We start from the raw sequence: 15958 nt of genomic DNA, 5'->3' as shown, positions 1-15958 counted from the left end.
CACGTTCACTTGTATGTACACGAGCAGGTTTTTTTTTCTTTTTACATGTGTGACTGTTTTTACCCCAGCCATGTCGGCTTCTTCTTCTGCGTCCACTCGTATGCACACGAGTGGGCTTTTACGTGTATGACCGTTTTTACCCCGTCATGTAGGCAGCCATACTACGTTTTCGGGGGTGTGCATGCTGGGTATGTTCTTGTTTCCATAACCCACGGAACGCTGACATGGATTACAGGATCTTTAACGTGCGTATTTGATCTTTTGCTTGCATATACACACGAAGGGAGTTCAGGCACTAGCAGGTCTGCACATATGTTGACCTGGGAGATCGTAAAAATCTCCACCCTTTACCCACCAGGCGCTGTCACCGTGATTCGAACCCGGGACCCTCAGATTGACAGTCCAACGCTTTAACCATTTGGCTATTGCGCCCGTCGCCAAGTCGGCTGTTGTGCTTCATTTCCAGGAGGGTGCATGTCCTTGTTTCCATAACCCAATGAATGCTGACATGGGTTACGGGATATTTAACGTGTGTTTGATTCTCTGCATGTTTATGCAAATGAAATGGGTTTCAGGCAATAGCAGGTGTGCACATATGTTGACCTGGGGAATTGTAAAAATCTCCACCCAGATGCCGTGTCTGGGATTCAAACCTAGGACCCACAGGTTGAAAGCCCACTGGGCTGTTGCACCTGTCCGTTTTTCCTTTAATTTTTTCTCTTAAAAAAAAACAACAAACCACCACCAAAAAGCAAAAAAGCTTGGGAGGGTGCCGACGCTGGAACTACGACGGACAAACCCGGGTGTGGCCGTGTATGGGGGAATCTAAATGAGCGGCGTTGGAGTAATGCCACTGAAATGGTGCAGATGACGGGGCAGCAAAAAAAAAAAAAAAAAAAGAAAGAAAAGCTTGGGAGGGGCAGGGGCGACATACACTGTGTTGTTGTTTAACTTGAACTTTCTGCTCTTGTCCCTCATCAAAATAAGAACTCTAATGGTTTTTAAAATTTTATTTTATTTTATTTTATTTATTTATTTATTTTTTTTACAAAATATGATTATTAGCAAAAGTGCTATTCACTTTCAGTTTCAAGGAGGTGTTAAGTACGCAGACTGATCCACATATTCTACGCCACATCTGCACGTTGCCCAAATGACATAGTTTTTGATAGCAAGCGTCGTTACTGCTGTTGTACATATGTACTCGTCCGGAAGCAGCGATGGCCTCTTTGAAAAAACTGAAACTGAAACAACTATGTGACGTTGGTGTTGACAGAGAGCACGGTGCCCCCCCTGGCCGGCACGCCTGCAGGCCAAGCGATGGTCTCTTTGAGAAAACTGAAACTGAAACAACTATGTGACGTTGGTGTTGACAGAGAGCACGGTGCCGCCGCAGCTGGCACGCCTGCAGGCCAAGCGATGGCCTCTTTGAGAAAACTGAAACTGAAACAACTATGTGACGTTGGTGTTGACAGAGAGCACGGTGCCCCCCCTGGCCGGCACGCCTGCAGGCCAAGCGATGGCCTCTTTGAGAAACTGAAACTGAAACAACTATGTGACGTTGGTGTTGACAGAGAGCACGGTGCCCCCCCTGGCCGGCACGCCTGCAGGCCAAGCGATGGCCTCTTTGAGAAACTGAAACTGAAACTGAAACAACTATGTGACGTTGGTGTTGACAGAGAGCACAGTGCCCCCCCTGGCCGGCACGCCTGCAGGCCAAGCGATGGCCTCTTTGAGAAACTGAAACTGAAACTGAAACAACTATGTGACGTTGGTGTTGACAGAGAGCACGGTGCCCCCCCGGCCGGCACGCCTGCAGGCCAAGCGATGGTCTCTTTGAGAAACTGAAACTGAAACTGAAACAACTATGTGACGTTGGTGTTGACAGAGAGCACGGTGCCGCCCCAGCCGGCACGCCTGCAGGCCAAGCCTCGTGCCAACTCCATCGTGGTGCAGTGGGCCCCGCCTCCCCCGGACTCCAAGATCCTGGTTCGAGGCTACATCCTGGGCTACGGGCGCGGCATCGCTGATGTCTATCAGGTCCGCCTGGACGCCAACACGCACGACTACACCATCAAGAACCTGCGTGAGTGTCCCACGGAGGGTGTTGGGTTGTTGTTTTTTTGTTGTTGTTGTGTTTGTCATTTGTGTGTGTGTGTGTGTGTGTGTGTGCTTGACGGTAACATTTAGAACATGGGTGGATGGGTGGTGTTTGTGTGGTGCAGTGTTTATTGTTTGTGTTTTACTGTGTTTATTGTTAGTGTTTACTGTGTTTGTTTTAAGTGTTTATTGTATGTGTTTACTGTGTTTGTTGTACGTGTTTATTGTATGTGTTTACTGTGTTTTAAGTGTTTATTGTATGTATTTATTGTTTTTGTTTTAAGTGTTTATTGTATGTGTTTACTGTGTTTCTTGTATATGTTTATTGTATGTGTTTACTGTTTGTTTTAAGTGTTTATTGCATGTGTTTACAGTGTTTGTTTTAAGTGTTTATTGCATGTGTTTACTGTGTTTGTTGTACGTGTTTATTGCAATGTTTACTTTATTGTATGTGTTTACTGTATAGAGACATATATGGATTTGACCGAACGCAGTGACGCCTCCTTGAGCTGCTGATACTGTTACTGATACTGTTTACTGCGTTTATTGTATTTGTTTGCTGTGTTTGTTTTAAGCGTTTATTGTATGTGTGTACTGTGTTTATTGTATGTGTACTGGACAACAGCATTAAGAACATGTGTTGAGTGGGACAATATGTATGCTAGTTTTTATTGTGTTGTGTTGGTTGTTGTGTTTACAAGACTGCATATGGTACAATCAAGAGTTGGATAATGCAGTTTATTTGTGTGTGTGTGTGTGCGTTTTGTTGTTGTTGTTGTTGTTTTGTGTGTGTGTTGTGTGTGTGTGAGAGTGAGTGGGAAAATGGTGTTTTCATGTTGCGTTGTTTGTATGTGTACTTGGCTTTCACCATCAAGAATGTACATGACTGGGAGTACATAAGTTGGGAGTTTATGGTAAAAAACAAAACAAAACAAAGAATAGCAGTGATGGCTGTGGTGACAATATGAATCATGATGGCCTGATGATGATGACAGTGGCAGTGATGGTGGAGAAAGAATGGAATAGAATAGAATATGTCTTTATTACCAAGTGTACCAGTGTGACAAGGAATATTGGGGGAGATAGTACATAAAAAGTTACAAACATGAATCGAAAATCATACACAAACACAAGTACGGTAGAACTTTGGATACATTACATGTGCATATCAGTATAAGAACTTGTGCACACAAACACATGATGATAGCAGTGGTGATGTTGCTGATGGTGTCGCAGAGCCAACGTCGGAGTATGTGATCTCCATCAAGGCTTTTAACAACCTAGGCAACGGGCCCAGTCGTTACGACACCGTGTTCACCAGTGCTGACATTGGTATGTACTGACCATCCTTTTTTTTTCTTTTCTCTGTGTGTGTGTGTGTGTGTGTGTGTGTGTGTGTGTGTAAACATGTGGTGTGTGTGTGTGTGTGTGTATAAACGTGAGTGTGTGTGTGTTTGTAAATGTGTGTATGTGTATAAGCATGTGGTGTGTGTATGTGCATGTGTGCATGCTTGTTTAGACGTGCCTGTGTGTGTAAGTGTGTGTGCATACCTGTTTAGATGTTTGTGTGTGTGTGTGTATGTGAGAGAGAGAGAGAGAGAGAGAGTGCATGTGTGTGCGTGTGTGAAGAACATTGTGAGAGGGTGCTCACATTTGTGGGGATTGGGGGTGTGAGGCCGGGTGGAGGGATGGGGAGAATTGAAAATGTGTGTGTTGTGCCGAAAGAGACAGTGCCATTGAGATATTAGATGTGTTAAATAGCGAAAAGAAAACTGTCACTGTACTTATTTGGAATGCACACCCTTTTTGTTAATTGTGTAATAGTTCTGTCACTGTTGTGTGTGTATATATATATATATATATATATATTGTTGTTTTTTTTTATCAACTTGGTCAAGGTGGACACATTTTCATCATGTGTAGATAACAGTGCAATTTTATAACATGTGATAGACATTATACTTAGCATCAACGTCGAATTGAGGACACTTTTGCTTAGCTGACGTAATATGACACAGTCCATATATTGTTTTCTAGAAAAGACATATGGAGTGTCTTATGTATGAACACATTTCCTCTAGTTTTCCGTACATGAATACATAAAACACCCATTACATAGTCATGTTAAACATGATTACTGCAGACACATAAGTGCACATAAATACACATACATCCGTTGTATATTCTTCATTATTTGCAGCTGGTTAAACAGTGTCATAGCTCCATCATGGATGTATGCTCCGATTGTTTGCAGCTGGTTTAACAGCATAATAGCTCGGTCATGGATGTATGCTCCGATTGTTTGCAGCTGGTTAAACAGCATAATAGCTCTGTCATGGATGTATGCTCCGATTGTTTGCAACTGGTTAAACAGCATAATAGCTCCATCATGGATGTATGCTCCGATTGTTTGCAGCTGGTTAAACAGCATAATAGCTCTGTCATGGATGTATGCTCCGAATGTTTGCAATTGGTTAAACAGCGTAATAGCTCTGTCACGGATGTATGCTCCGATTGTTTGCAGCTGGTTAAACAGTGTAATAGCTCCGTCATAGCTGTATGCTCCGAATGTTTGCAACTGGTTAAACAGCGTAATAGCTCCGTCATGGATGTATGCTCCGATTGTTTGCAGCTGGTTAAACAGCATAATAGCTCTGTCATGGATGTATGCTCCGAATGTTTGCAATTGGTTAAACAGCGTAATAGCTCTGTCATGGATGTATGCTCCGATTGTTTGCAGCGGAGGAGCCAGCGACTCCCATGATTCCTCCCATTGGCCTGAAGGCCATTGTGTTGACCTCTTCCACCATCGTGTTGACCTGGGCCGACGACTCGCTGGGCAAGAGCCAGAAGATTGTCGACTACCGCTACTACACAGTGCGCTATTCCGCGCTGCCTCGGGGCAAGAACAAGTAAGGCTCTGGAGTGCTGCGGTGGTGTGTGGTGGCTGTGACTGGTGGTGTGTTAGTTTCCTGGTGTGTGTGTGTGTGTGGTGGCTGTGACTGGTGGTGTGTTAGTTTCCTGGTGTGTGTGTGGTGGCTGTGACTGGTGGTGTGTTAGTTTCCTGAGGTGTGTGTGTGGTGGCTGTGACTGGTGGTGTGTTAGTTTCCTGGTGTGTGTGTGGTGGCTGTGACTGGTGGTATGTTAGTTTCCAGGTGTGTGTGTGGTGGCTGTGACTGGTGGTATGTTAGTTTCCTGGTGTGTGTGTGGTGGTTGTGACTGGTGGTGTGTTAGTTTCCTGGTGTGTGTGTGGTGGCTGTGACTGTTGGTGTGTTAGTTTCCTGGTGTGTGTGTGGTGGCTGTGACTGGTGGTGTGTTAGTTTCCTGCGGTGGTGTGTGGTGGCTGTGACTGGTGGTGTGTTAGTTTCCTGGTGTGTGTGTGGTGGCTGTGACTGGTGGTGTGTTAGTTTCCTGTGGTGGTGTGTGGTGGCTGTGACTGGTGGTGTGTTAGTTTCCTGTGGTGGCTGTGACTGGTGGTGTGTTAGTTTCCTGTGGTGGTGTGTGGTGGCTGTGACTGGTGGTGTGTTAGTTTCCTGTGGTGGCTGTGACTGGTGGTGTGTTAGTTTCCTGTGGTGGTGTGTGGTGGCTGTGACTGGTGGTGTGTTAGTTTCCTGGTGTGTGTGTGGTGGCTGTGACTGGTGGTGTGTTAGTTTCCTGTGGTGGTGTGTGGTGGCTGTGACTGGTGGTGTGTTAGTTTCCTGGTGTGGTGTGTGGTGGCTGTGACTGGTGGTGTGTTAGTTTCCTGGTGTGTGTGTGGTGGCTGTGACTGATGGTGTGTTAGCTTCCTGTGGTGGTGTGTGGTGGCTGTGACTGATGGTGTGTTAGTTTCCTGTGGTGGTGTGTGGTGGCTGTGACTGGTGGTGTGTTAGTTTCCTGGTGTGTGTGTGTGTGTGGGTGGGTGTGTTTGTGATTGAGTCTGTGTGTGTGAGTCGTGTGTTCTTTCTTTGATTCAGAGTCTTTTCATTTTGAGTGATATTCGACGTGTTTGTTTCTCTGTGTGTGTGTGCGTGTGTGTGTGTGTGTGTGCGCGCACGTTTGTGTGTAGAAGATGGGAGTGTGGTCGGGATGGTACTTAAAGGGGGATGCACAGAGAAATGATAGACTAGAACAACAGAATCAACAATATGTAAATATCTGTGAAACAGCAATTAACAACCTAAACGAAAATATAAACAGAATTGAATATCAAGAGAGTCGTGTCATAGAAACAGTCCTATTGGGCTATGTAACAGGGATTCATCTATTTGAAACAACAGTAATTGGTTGGACATCATTTCTTTTATGTTGTGTTTGTGTGTGTGTGTGTGTGTGTGCATGTGTGTTTGTGTGTGCTCACACAATCTTCTGACCAAATGGTATCAAAACACACTTTTGGTTCAAATCCTTTTGACTCACTTGTGTAAACAAAGTGAGTCTATGTGTTCGGTTGTCTGTGTGTGTGTCTGTGTGTCCGTGGTAAACTTTAACATTGACATTTTCTCTGCGGTGGTGTGTGGTGGCTGTGACTGGTGGTGTGTTAGTTTCCTGCGGTGGTGTGTGGTGGCTGTGACTGGTGGTGTGTTAGTTTCCTGCGGTGGTGTGTGGTGGCTGTGACTGGTGGTGTGTTAGTTTCCTGCGGTGGTGTGTGGTGGCTGTGACTGGTGGTGTGTTAGTTTTCTGGTGTGTGACTGGTGGTGTGTTAGTTTCCTGGTGTGTGTGTGGTGGCTGTGACTGGTGGTGTGTTAGTTTCCTGTGGTGGCTGTGACTGGTGGTGTGTTAGTTTCCTGTGGTGGTGTGTGGTGGCTGTGACTGGTGGTGTGTTAGTTTCCTGGTGTGTGTGTGGTGGCTGTGACTGGTGGTGTGTTAGTTTCCTGCGGTGGTGTGTGGTGGCTGTGACTGGTGGTGTGTTAGTTTCCTGGTGTGGTGTGTGGTGGCTGTGACTGGTGGTGTGTTAGTTTCCTGGTGTGTGTGGTGGCTGTGACTGGTGGTGTGTTAGTTTCCTGCGGTGGTGTGTGGTGGCTGTGACTGATGGTGTGTTAGTTTCCTGGTGTGTGTGTGTGGTGCCTGTGACTGGTGGTGTGTTAGTTTCCTGCGGTGGTGTGTGGTGGCTGTGACTGATGGTGTGTTAGTTTCCTGTGGTGGTGTGTGGTGGCTGTGACTGGTGGTGTGTTAGTTTCCTGCGGTGGTGTGTGGTGGCTGTGACTGGTGGTGTGTTAGTTTCCTGGTGTGTGTGGTGGCTGTGACTGGTGGTGTGTTAGTTTCCTGCGGTGGTGTGTGGTGGCTGTGACTGATGGTGTGTTAGTTTCCTGGTGTGTGTGTGGTGGCTGTGACTGGTGGTGTGTTAGTTTCCTGCGGTGGTGTGTGGTGGCTGTGACTGATGGTGTGTTAGTTTCCTGTGGTGGTGTGTGGTGGCTGTGACTGGTGGTGTGTTAGTTTCCTGCGGTGGTGTGTGGTGGCTGTGACTGGTGGTGTGTTAGTTTCCTGTGGTGGTGTGTGGTGGCTGTGACTGGTGGTGTGTTAGTTTCCTGCGGTGGTGTGTGGTGGCTGTGACTGGTGGTGTGTTAGTTTCCTGCGGTGGTGTGTGGTGGCTGTGACTGATGGTGTGTTAGTTTCCTGTGGTGGTGTGTGGTGGCTGTGACTGGTGGTGTGTTGTTTCCTGGTGTGGTGTGTGGTGGCTGTGACTGGTGGTGTGTTAGTTTCCTGGTGTGGTGTGTGGTGGCTGTGACTGGTGGTGTGTGGTGGTGTGTGGTGGCTGTGACTGGTGGTGTGTGGTGGCTGTGACTGGTGGTGTGTTAGTTTCCTGCGGTGGTGTGTGGTGGCTGTGACTGGTGGTGTGTTAGTTTCCTGCGGTGGTGTGTGGTGGCTGTGACTAGTGGTGTGTTAGTTTTCTGGTGTGTGACTTGTGGTGTGTTAGTTTTCTGGTGTGTGTGTGGTGGCTGTGACTGGTGGTGTGTTAGTTTCCTGCGGTGGTTTGTGGTGGCTGTGACTGGTGGTATGTGGTGGCTGTGACTGGTGGTGTGTGGTGGCTGTGACTGGTGGTGTGTGGTGGCTGTGACTGGTGGTGTGTTAGTTTCCTGCGGTGGTGTGTGGTGGCTGTGACTGGTGGTGTGTTAGTTTCCTGCGGTGGTGTGTGGTGGCTGTGACTGGTGGTGTGTTAGTTTCCTGTGGTGGTGTGTGGTGGCTGTGACTGATGGTGTGTTAGTTTCCTGTGGTGGTGTGTGGTGGCTGTGACTGGTGGTGTGTTAGTTTCCTGCGGTGGTGTGTGGTGGCTGTGACTGATGGTGTGTTAGTTTCCTGCGGTGGTGTGTGGTGGCTGTAACTGGTGGTGTGTTAGTTTCCTGGTGTGTGTGGTGGCTGTGACTGGTGGTGTGTTAGTTTCCTGCGGTGGTGTGTGGTGGCTGTGACTGATGGTGTGTTAGTTTCCTGGTGTGTGTGTGGTGGCTGTGACTGGTGGTGTGTTAGTTTCCTGTGGTGGTGTGTGGTGGCTGTGACTGATGGTGTGTTAGTTTCCTGTGGTGGTGTGTGGTGGCTGTGACTGGTGGTGTGTTAGTTTCCTGCGGTGGTGTGTGGTGGCTGTGACTGGTGGTGTGTTAGTTTCCTGTGGTGGTGTGTGGTGGCTGTGACTGGTGGTGTGTTAGTTTCCTACGGTGGTGTGTGGTGGCTGTGACTGGTGGTGTGTTAGTTTCCTGCGGTGGTGTGTGGTGGCTGTGACTGATGGTGTGTTAGTTTCCTGTGGTGGTGTGTGGTGGCTGTGACTGGTGGTGTGTTGTTTCCTGGTGTGGTGTGTGGTGGCTGTGACTGGTGGTGTGTTAGTTTCCTGGTGTGGTGTGTGGTGGCTGTGACTGGTGGTGTGTGGTGGTGTGTGGTGGCTGTGACTGGTGGTGTGTGGTGGCTGTGACTGGTGGTGTGTTAGTTTCCTGCGGTGGTGTGTGGTGGCTGTGACTGGTGGTGTGTTAGTTTCCTGCGGTGGTGTGTGGTGGCTGTGACTGGTGGTGTGTTAGTTTCCTGTGGTGGTGTGTGGTGGCTGTGACTGATGGTGTGTTAGTTTCCTGTGGTGGTGTGTGGTGGCTGTGACTGGTGGTGTGTTAGTTTCCTGCGGTGGTGTGTGGTGGCTGTGACTGATGGTGTGTTAGTTTCCTGCGGTGGTGTGTGGTGGCTGTGACTGGTGGTGTGTTAGTTTCCTGGTGTGTGTGTGGTGGCTGTGACTGGTAGTGTTATAGTTTCCTGCGGTGGTGTGTGGTGGCTGTGACTGATGGTGTGTTAGTTTCCTGTGTTGGTGTGTGGTGGCTGTCACTGGTGGTGTGTTAGTTTCCTGCGGTGGTGTGTGGTGGCTGTGACTGGTGGTGTGTTAGTTTCCTGTGGTGGTGGCTGTGACTGGTGGTGTGTTAGTTTCCTGCGGTGGTGTGTGGTGGCTGTGACTGGTGGTGTGTTAGTTTCCTGCGGTGGTGTGTGGTGGCTGTGACTGATGGTGTGTTAGTTTCCTGTGGTGGTGTGTGGTGGCTGTGACTGGTGGTGTGTTGTTTCCTGGTGTGGTGTGTGGTGGCTGTGACTGGTGGTGTGTTAGTTTCCTGGTGTGGTGTGTGGTGGCTGTGACTGGTGGTGTGTGGTGGTGTGTGGTGGCTGTGACTGGTGGTGTGTTGTGGCTGTGACTGGTGGTGTGTTAGTTTCCTGCGGTGGTGTGTGGTGGCTGTGACTGGTGGTGTGTTAGTTTCCTGCGGTGGTGTGTGGTGGCTGTGACTGGTGGTGTGTTAGTCTTCTGGTGTGTGACTGGTGGTGTGTTAGTTTTCTGGTGTGTGTGTGGTGGCTGTGACTGGTGGTGTGTTAGTTTCCTGCGGTGGTGTGTGGTGGCTGTGACTGGTGGTATGTGGTGGCTGTGACTGGTGGTGTGTGGTGGCTGTGACTGGTGGTGTGTGGTGGCTGTGACTGGTGGTGTGTGGTGGCTGTGACTGGTGGTGTGTTAGTTTCCTGCGGTGGTGTGTGGTGGCTGTGACTGGTGGTGTGTTAGTTTCCTGTGGTGGTGTGTGGTGGCTGTGACTGATGGTGTGTTAGTTTCCTGTGGTGGTGTGTGGTGGCTGTGACTGGTGGTGTGTTAGTTTCCTGCGGTGGTGTGTGGTGGCTGTGACTGATGGTGTGTTAGTTTCCTGCGGTGGTGTGTGGTGGCTGTGACTGGTGGTGTGTTAGTTTCCTGGTGTGTGTGGTGGCTGTGACTGGTGGTGTGTTAGTTTCCTGCGGTGGTGTGTGGTGGCTGTGACTGATGGTGTGTTAGTTTCCTGGTGTGTGTGTGGTGGCTGTGACTGGTGGTGTGTTAGTTTCCTGCGGTGGTGTGTGGTGGCTGTGACTGATGGTGTGTTAGTTTCCTGTGGTGGTGTGTGGTGGCTGTGACTGGTGGTGTGTTAGTTTCCTGTGGTTGTGTGTGGTGGCTGTGACTGGTGGTGTGTTAGTTTCCTGCGGTGGTGTGTGGTGGCTGTGACTGGTGGTGTGTTAGTTTCCTGCGGTGGTGTGTGGTGGCTGTGACTGGTGGTGTGTTAGTTTCCTGGTGTGGTGTGTGGTGGCTGTGACTGGTGGTGTGTGGTGGTGTGTGGTGGCTGTGACTGGTGGTGTGTGGTGGCTGTGACTGGTGGTGTGTTAGTTTCCTGCGGTGGTGTGTGGTGGCTGTGACTGGTGGTGTGTTAGTTTCCTGCGGTGGTGTGTGGTGGCTGTGACTGGTGGTGTGTTAGTTTTCTGGTGTGTGACTGGTGGTGTGTTAGTTTTCTGGTGTGTGTGTGGTGGCTGTGACTGGTGGTGTGTTAGTTTCCTGCGGTGGTGTGTGGTGGCTGTGACTGGTGGTGTGTGGTGGCTGTGACTGGTGGTGTGTGGTGGCTGTGACTGGTGGTGTGTTAGTTTCCTGCGGTGGTGTGTGGTGGCTGTGACTGGTGGTGTGTTAGTTTCCTGCGGTGGTGTGTGGTGGCTGTGACTGGTGGTGTGTTAGTTTCCTGTGGTGGTGTGTGGTGGCTGTGACTGATGGTGTGTTAGTTTCCTGTGGTGGTGTGTGGTGGCTGTGACTGGTGGTATGTTAGTTTCCTGCGGTGGTGTGTGGTGGCTGTGACTGATGGTGTGTTAGTTTCCTGCGGTGGTGTGTGGTGGCTGTGACTGGTGGTGTGTTAGTTTCCTGGTGTGTGTGTGGTGGCTGTGACTGGTGGTGTGTTAGTTTCCTGCGGTGGTGTGTGGTGGCTGTGACTGATGGTGTGTTAGTTTCCTGTGGTGGTGTGTGGTGGCTGTGACTGGTGGTGTGTGGTGGCTGTGACTGGTGGTGTGTGGTGGCTGTGACTGGTGGTGTGTTAGTTTCCTGCGGTGGTGTGTGGTGGCTGTGACTGGTGGTGTGTTAGTTTCCTGCGGTGGTGTGTGGTGGCTGTGACTGGTGGTGTGTTAGTTTCCTGTGGTGGTGTGTGGTGGCTGTGACTGATGGTGTGTTAGTTTCCTGTGGTGGTGTGTGGTGGCTGTGACTGGTGGTGTGTTAGTTTCCTGCGGTGGTGTGTGGTGGCTGTGACTGATGGTGTGTTAGTTTCCTGCGGTGGTGTGTGGTGGCTGTGACTGGTGGTGTGTTAGTTTCCTGGTGTGTGTGGTGGCTGTGACTGGTGGTGTGTTAGTTTCCTGCGGTGGTGTGTGGTGGCTGTGACTGATGGTGTGTTAGTTTCCTGGTGTGTGTGTGGTGGCTGTGACTGGTGGTGTGTTAGTTTCCTGCGGTGGTGTGTGGTGGCTGTGACTGATGGTGTGTTAGTTTCCTGTGGTGGTGTGTGGTGGCTGTGACTGGTGGTGTGTTAGTTTCCTGCGGTGGTGTGTGGTGGCTGTGACTGGTGGTGTGTTAGTTTCCTGTGGTGGTGTGTGGTGGCTGTGACTGGTGGTGTGTTAGTTTCCTACGGTGGTGTGTGGTGGCTGTGACTGGTGGTGTGTTAGTTTCCTGCGGTGGTGTGTGGTGGCTGTGACTGATGGTGTGTTAGTTTCCTGTGGTGGTGTGTGGTGGCTGTGACTGGTGGTGTGTTGTTTCCTGGTGTGGTGTGTGGTGGCTGTGACTGGTGGTGTGTTAGTTTCCTGGTGTGGTGTGTGGTGGCTGTGACTGGTGGTGTGTGGTGGTGTGTGGTGGCTGTGACTGGTGGTGTGTGGTGGCTGTGACTGGTGGTGTGTGGTGGCTGTGACTGGTGGTGTGTTAGTTTCCTGCGGTGGTGTGTGGTGGCTGTGACTGGTGGTGTGTTAGTTTCCTGCGGTGGTGTGTGGTGGCTGTGACTGGTGGTGTGTTAGTTTTCTGGTGTGTGACTGGTGGTGTGTTAGTTTTCTGGTGTGTGTGTGGTGGCTGTGACTGGTGGTGTGTTAGTTTCCTGCGGTGGTGTGTGGTGGCTGTGACTGGTGGTATGTGGTGGCTGTGACTGGTGGTGTGTGGTGGCTGTGACTGGTGGTGTGTGGTGGCTGTGACTGGTGGTGTGTTAGTTTCCTGCGGTGGTGTGTGGTGGCTGTGACTGGTGGTGTGTTAGTTTCCTGCGGTGGTGTGTGGTGGCTGTGACTGGTGGTGTGTTAGTTTCCTGTGGTGGTGTGTGGTGGCTGTGACTGATGGTGTGTTAGTTTCCTGTGGTGGTGTGTGGTGGCTGTGACTGGTGGTGTGTTAGTTTCCTGCGGTGGTGTGTGGTGGCTGTGACTGATGGTGTGTTAGTTTCCTGCGGTGGTGTGTGGTGGCTGTGACTGGTGGTGTGTTAGTTTCCTGGTGTGTGTGTGGTGGCTGTGACTGGTGGTGTGTTAGTTTCCTGCGGTGGTGTGTGGTGGCTGTGACTGATGGTGTGTTAGTTTCCTGTGGTGGTGTGTGGTGGCTGTGACTGGTGGTGTGTTAGTTTCCTGCGGTGGTGTGTGGTGGCTGTGACTGGTGGTGTGTTAGTTTCCTGTGGTGGTGGCTGTGACTGGTGGTGTGTTAGTTTCCTGCGGTGGTGTGTGGTGGCTGTGACTGGTGGTGTGTTAGTTTCCTGCGGTGGTGTGTGGTGGCTGTGACTGATGGTGTGTTAGTTTCCTGTGGTGGTGTGTGGTGGCTGTGACTGGTGGTGTGTTGTTTCCTGGTGTGGTGTGTGGTGGCTGTGACTGGTGGTGTGTTAGTTTCCTGGTGTGGTGTGTGGTGGCTGTGACTGGTGGTGTGTGGTGGTGTGTGGTGGCTGTGACTGGTGGTGTGTTGTGGCTGTGACTGGTGGTGTGTTAGTTTCCTGCGGTGGTGTGTGGTGGCTGTGACTGGTGGTGTGTTAGTTTCCTGCGGTGGTGTGTGGTGGCTGTGACTGGTGGTGTGTTAGTCTTCTGGTGTGTGACTGGTGGTGTGTTAGTTTTCTGGTGTGTGTGTGGTGGCTGTGACTGGTGGTGTGTTAGTTTCCTGCGGTGGTGTGTGGTGGCTGTGACTGGTGGTATGTGGTGGCTGTGACTGGTGGTGTGTGGTGGCTGTGACTGGTGGTGTGTGGTGGCTGTGACTGGTGGTGTGTTAGTTTCCTGCGGTGGTGTGTGGTGGCTGTGACTGGTGGTGTGTTAGTTTCCTGTGGTGGTGTGTGGTGGCTGTGACTGATGGTGTGTTAGTTTCCTGTGGCGGTGTGTGGTGGCTGTGACTGGTGGTGTGTTAGTTTCCTGCGGTGGTGTGTGGTGGCTGTGACTGATGGTGTGTTAGTTTCCTGCGGTGGTGTGTGGTGGCTGTGACTGGTGGTGTGTTAGTTTCCTGGTGTGTGTGGTGGCTGTGACTGGTGGTGTGTTAGTTTCCTGCGGTGGTGTGTGGTGGCTGTGACTGATGGTGTGTTAGTTTCCTGGTGTGTGTGTGGTGGCTGTGACTGGTGGTGTGTTAGTTTCCTGCGGTGGTGTGTGGTGGCTGTGACTGATGGTGTGTTAGTTTCCTGTGGTGGTGTGTGGTGGCTGTGACTGGTGGTGTGTTAGTTTCCTGTGGTGGTGTGTGGTGGCTGTGACTGGTGGTGTGTTAGTTTCCTGCGGTGGTGTGTGGTGGCTGTGACTGGTGGTGTGTTAGTTTCCTGCGGTGGTGTGTGGTGGCTGTGACTGATGTGTGTTAGTTTCCTGTGGTGGTGTGTGGTGGCTGTGACTGGTGGTGTGTTGTTTCCTGGTGTGGTGTGTGGTGGCTGTGACTGGTGGTGTGTTAGTTTCCTGGTGTGGTGTGTGGTGGCTGTGACTGGTGGTGTGTGGTGGCTGTGACTGGTGGTGTGTGGTGGCTGTGACTGGTGGTGTGTTAGTTTCCTGCGGTGGTGTGTGGTGGCTGTGACTGGTGGTGTGTTAGTTTCCTGCGGTGGTGTGTGGTGGCTGTGACTGGTGGTGTGTTAGTTTTCTGGTGTGTGACTGGTGGTGTGTTAGTTTTCTGGTGTGTGTGTGGTGGCTGTGACTGGTGGTGTGTTAGTTTCCTGCGGTGGTGTGTGGTGGCTGTGACTGGTGGTATGTGGTGGCTGTGACTGGTGGTGTGTGGTGGCTGTGACTGGTGGTGTGTGGTGGCTGTGACTGGTGGTGTGTTAGTTTCCTGCGGTGGTGTGTGGTGGCTGTGACTGGTGGTGTGTTAGTTTCCTGCGGTGGTGTGTGGTGGCTGTGACTGGTGGTGTGTTAGTTTCCTGTGGTGGTGTGTGGTGGCTGTGACTGATGGTGTGTTAGTTTCCTGTGGTGGTGTGTGGTGGCTGTGACTGGTGGTGTGTTAGTTTCCTGCGGTGGTGTGTGGTGGCTGTGACTGATGGTGTGTTAGTTTCCTGCGGTGGTGTGTGGTGGCTGTGACTGGTGGTGTGTTAGTTTCCTGGTGTGTGTGTGGTGGCTGTGACTGGTGGTGTGTTAGTTTCCTGCGGTGGTGTGTGGTGGCTGTGACTGATGGTGTGTTAGTTTCCTGTGGTGGTGTGTGGTGGCTGTGACTGGTGGTGTGTTAGTTTCCTGCGGTGGTGTGTGGTGGCTGTGACTGGTGGTGTGTTAGTTTCCTGTGGTGGTGTGTGGTGGCTGTGACTGGTGGTGTGTTAGTTTCCTGCGGTGGTGTGTGGTGGCTGTGACTGGTGGTGTGTTAGTTTCCTGCGGTGGTGTGTGGTGGCTGTGACTGATGGTGTGTTAGTTTCCTGTGGTGGTGTGTGGTGGCTGTGACTGGTGGTGTGTTGTTTCCTGGTGTGGTGTGTGGTGGCTGTGACTGGTGGTGTGTTAGTTTCCTGGTGTGGTTTGTGGTGGTGTGTGGTGGCTGTGACTGGTGGTGTGTTGTGGCTGTGACTGGTGGTGTGTTAGTTTCCTGCGGTGGTGTGTGGTGGCTGTGACTGGTGGTGTGTTAGTTTCCTGCGGTGGTGTGTGGTGGCTGTGACTGGTGGTGTGTTAGTTTCCTGGTGTGTGGTGGCTGTGACTGGTGGTGTGTTAGTTTCCTGGTGTGTGTGTGGTGGCTGTGACTGGTGGTGTGTTAGTTTCCTGGTGTGTGTGTGGTGGCTGTGACTGGTGGTGTGTTAGTTTCCTGGTGTGTGTGTGGTGGCTGTGACTGGTGGTGTGTTAGTTTCCTGCGGTGGTGTGTGGTGGCTGTGACTGGTGGTGTGTTAGTTTCCTGGTGTGTGGTGGCTGTGACTGGTGGTGTGTGGTGGCTGTGACTGGTGGTGTGTTAGTTTCCTGTGGTGGTGTGTGGTGGCTGTGACTGGTGGTGTGTTAGTTTCCTGGTGTGTGGTGGCTGTGACTGGTGGTGTGTTAGTTTCCTGGTGTGTGTGTGGTGGCTGTGACTGGTGGTGTGTGGTGGCTGTGACTGGTGGTGTGTTAGTTTCCTGCGGTGGTGTGTGGTGGCTGTGACTGGTGGTGTGTTAGTTTCCTGGTGTGTGGTGGCTGTGACTGGTGGTGTGTTAGTTTCCTGGTGTGTGTGTGGTGGCTGTGACTAGTGGTGTGTTAGTTT

At 50.9% G+C, this 15958-nt stretch overlaps 1 protein-coding gene across 1 annotated transcript in view; it reads left to right on the top strand.

The window, feature by feature from the left end:
* LOC143277795 (neogenin-like) overlaps positions 1 to 15958 on the top strand; it is a 109310-nt gene that overhangs the window by 80139 nt on the left and 13213 nt on the right. The window contains exons 14-16 of the mRNA XM_076582698.1: positions 1889 to 2086; positions 3337 to 3432; positions 4841 to 5012. Coding sequence (XP_076438813.1) covers positions 1889 to 2086; positions 3337 to 3432; positions 4841 to 5012 — 466 coding nt within the window. The remainder of the gene's footprint in view (positions 1 to 1888; positions 2087 to 3336; positions 3433 to 4840; positions 5013 to 15958) is intronic.

Source organism: Babylonia areolata, chromosome 35 (assembly GCF_041734735.1).
Source record: "Babylonia areolata isolate BAREFJ2019XMU chromosome 35, ASM4173473v1, whole genome shotgun sequence".
Lineage (NCBI taxonomy): Eukaryota > Metazoa > Mollusca > Gastropoda > Neogastropoda > Buccinidae > Babylonia > Babylonia areolata.
Note: the sequence above shows the minus strand (reverse complement) of the source record. Positions and strands in the feature narration are given on the sequence as shown.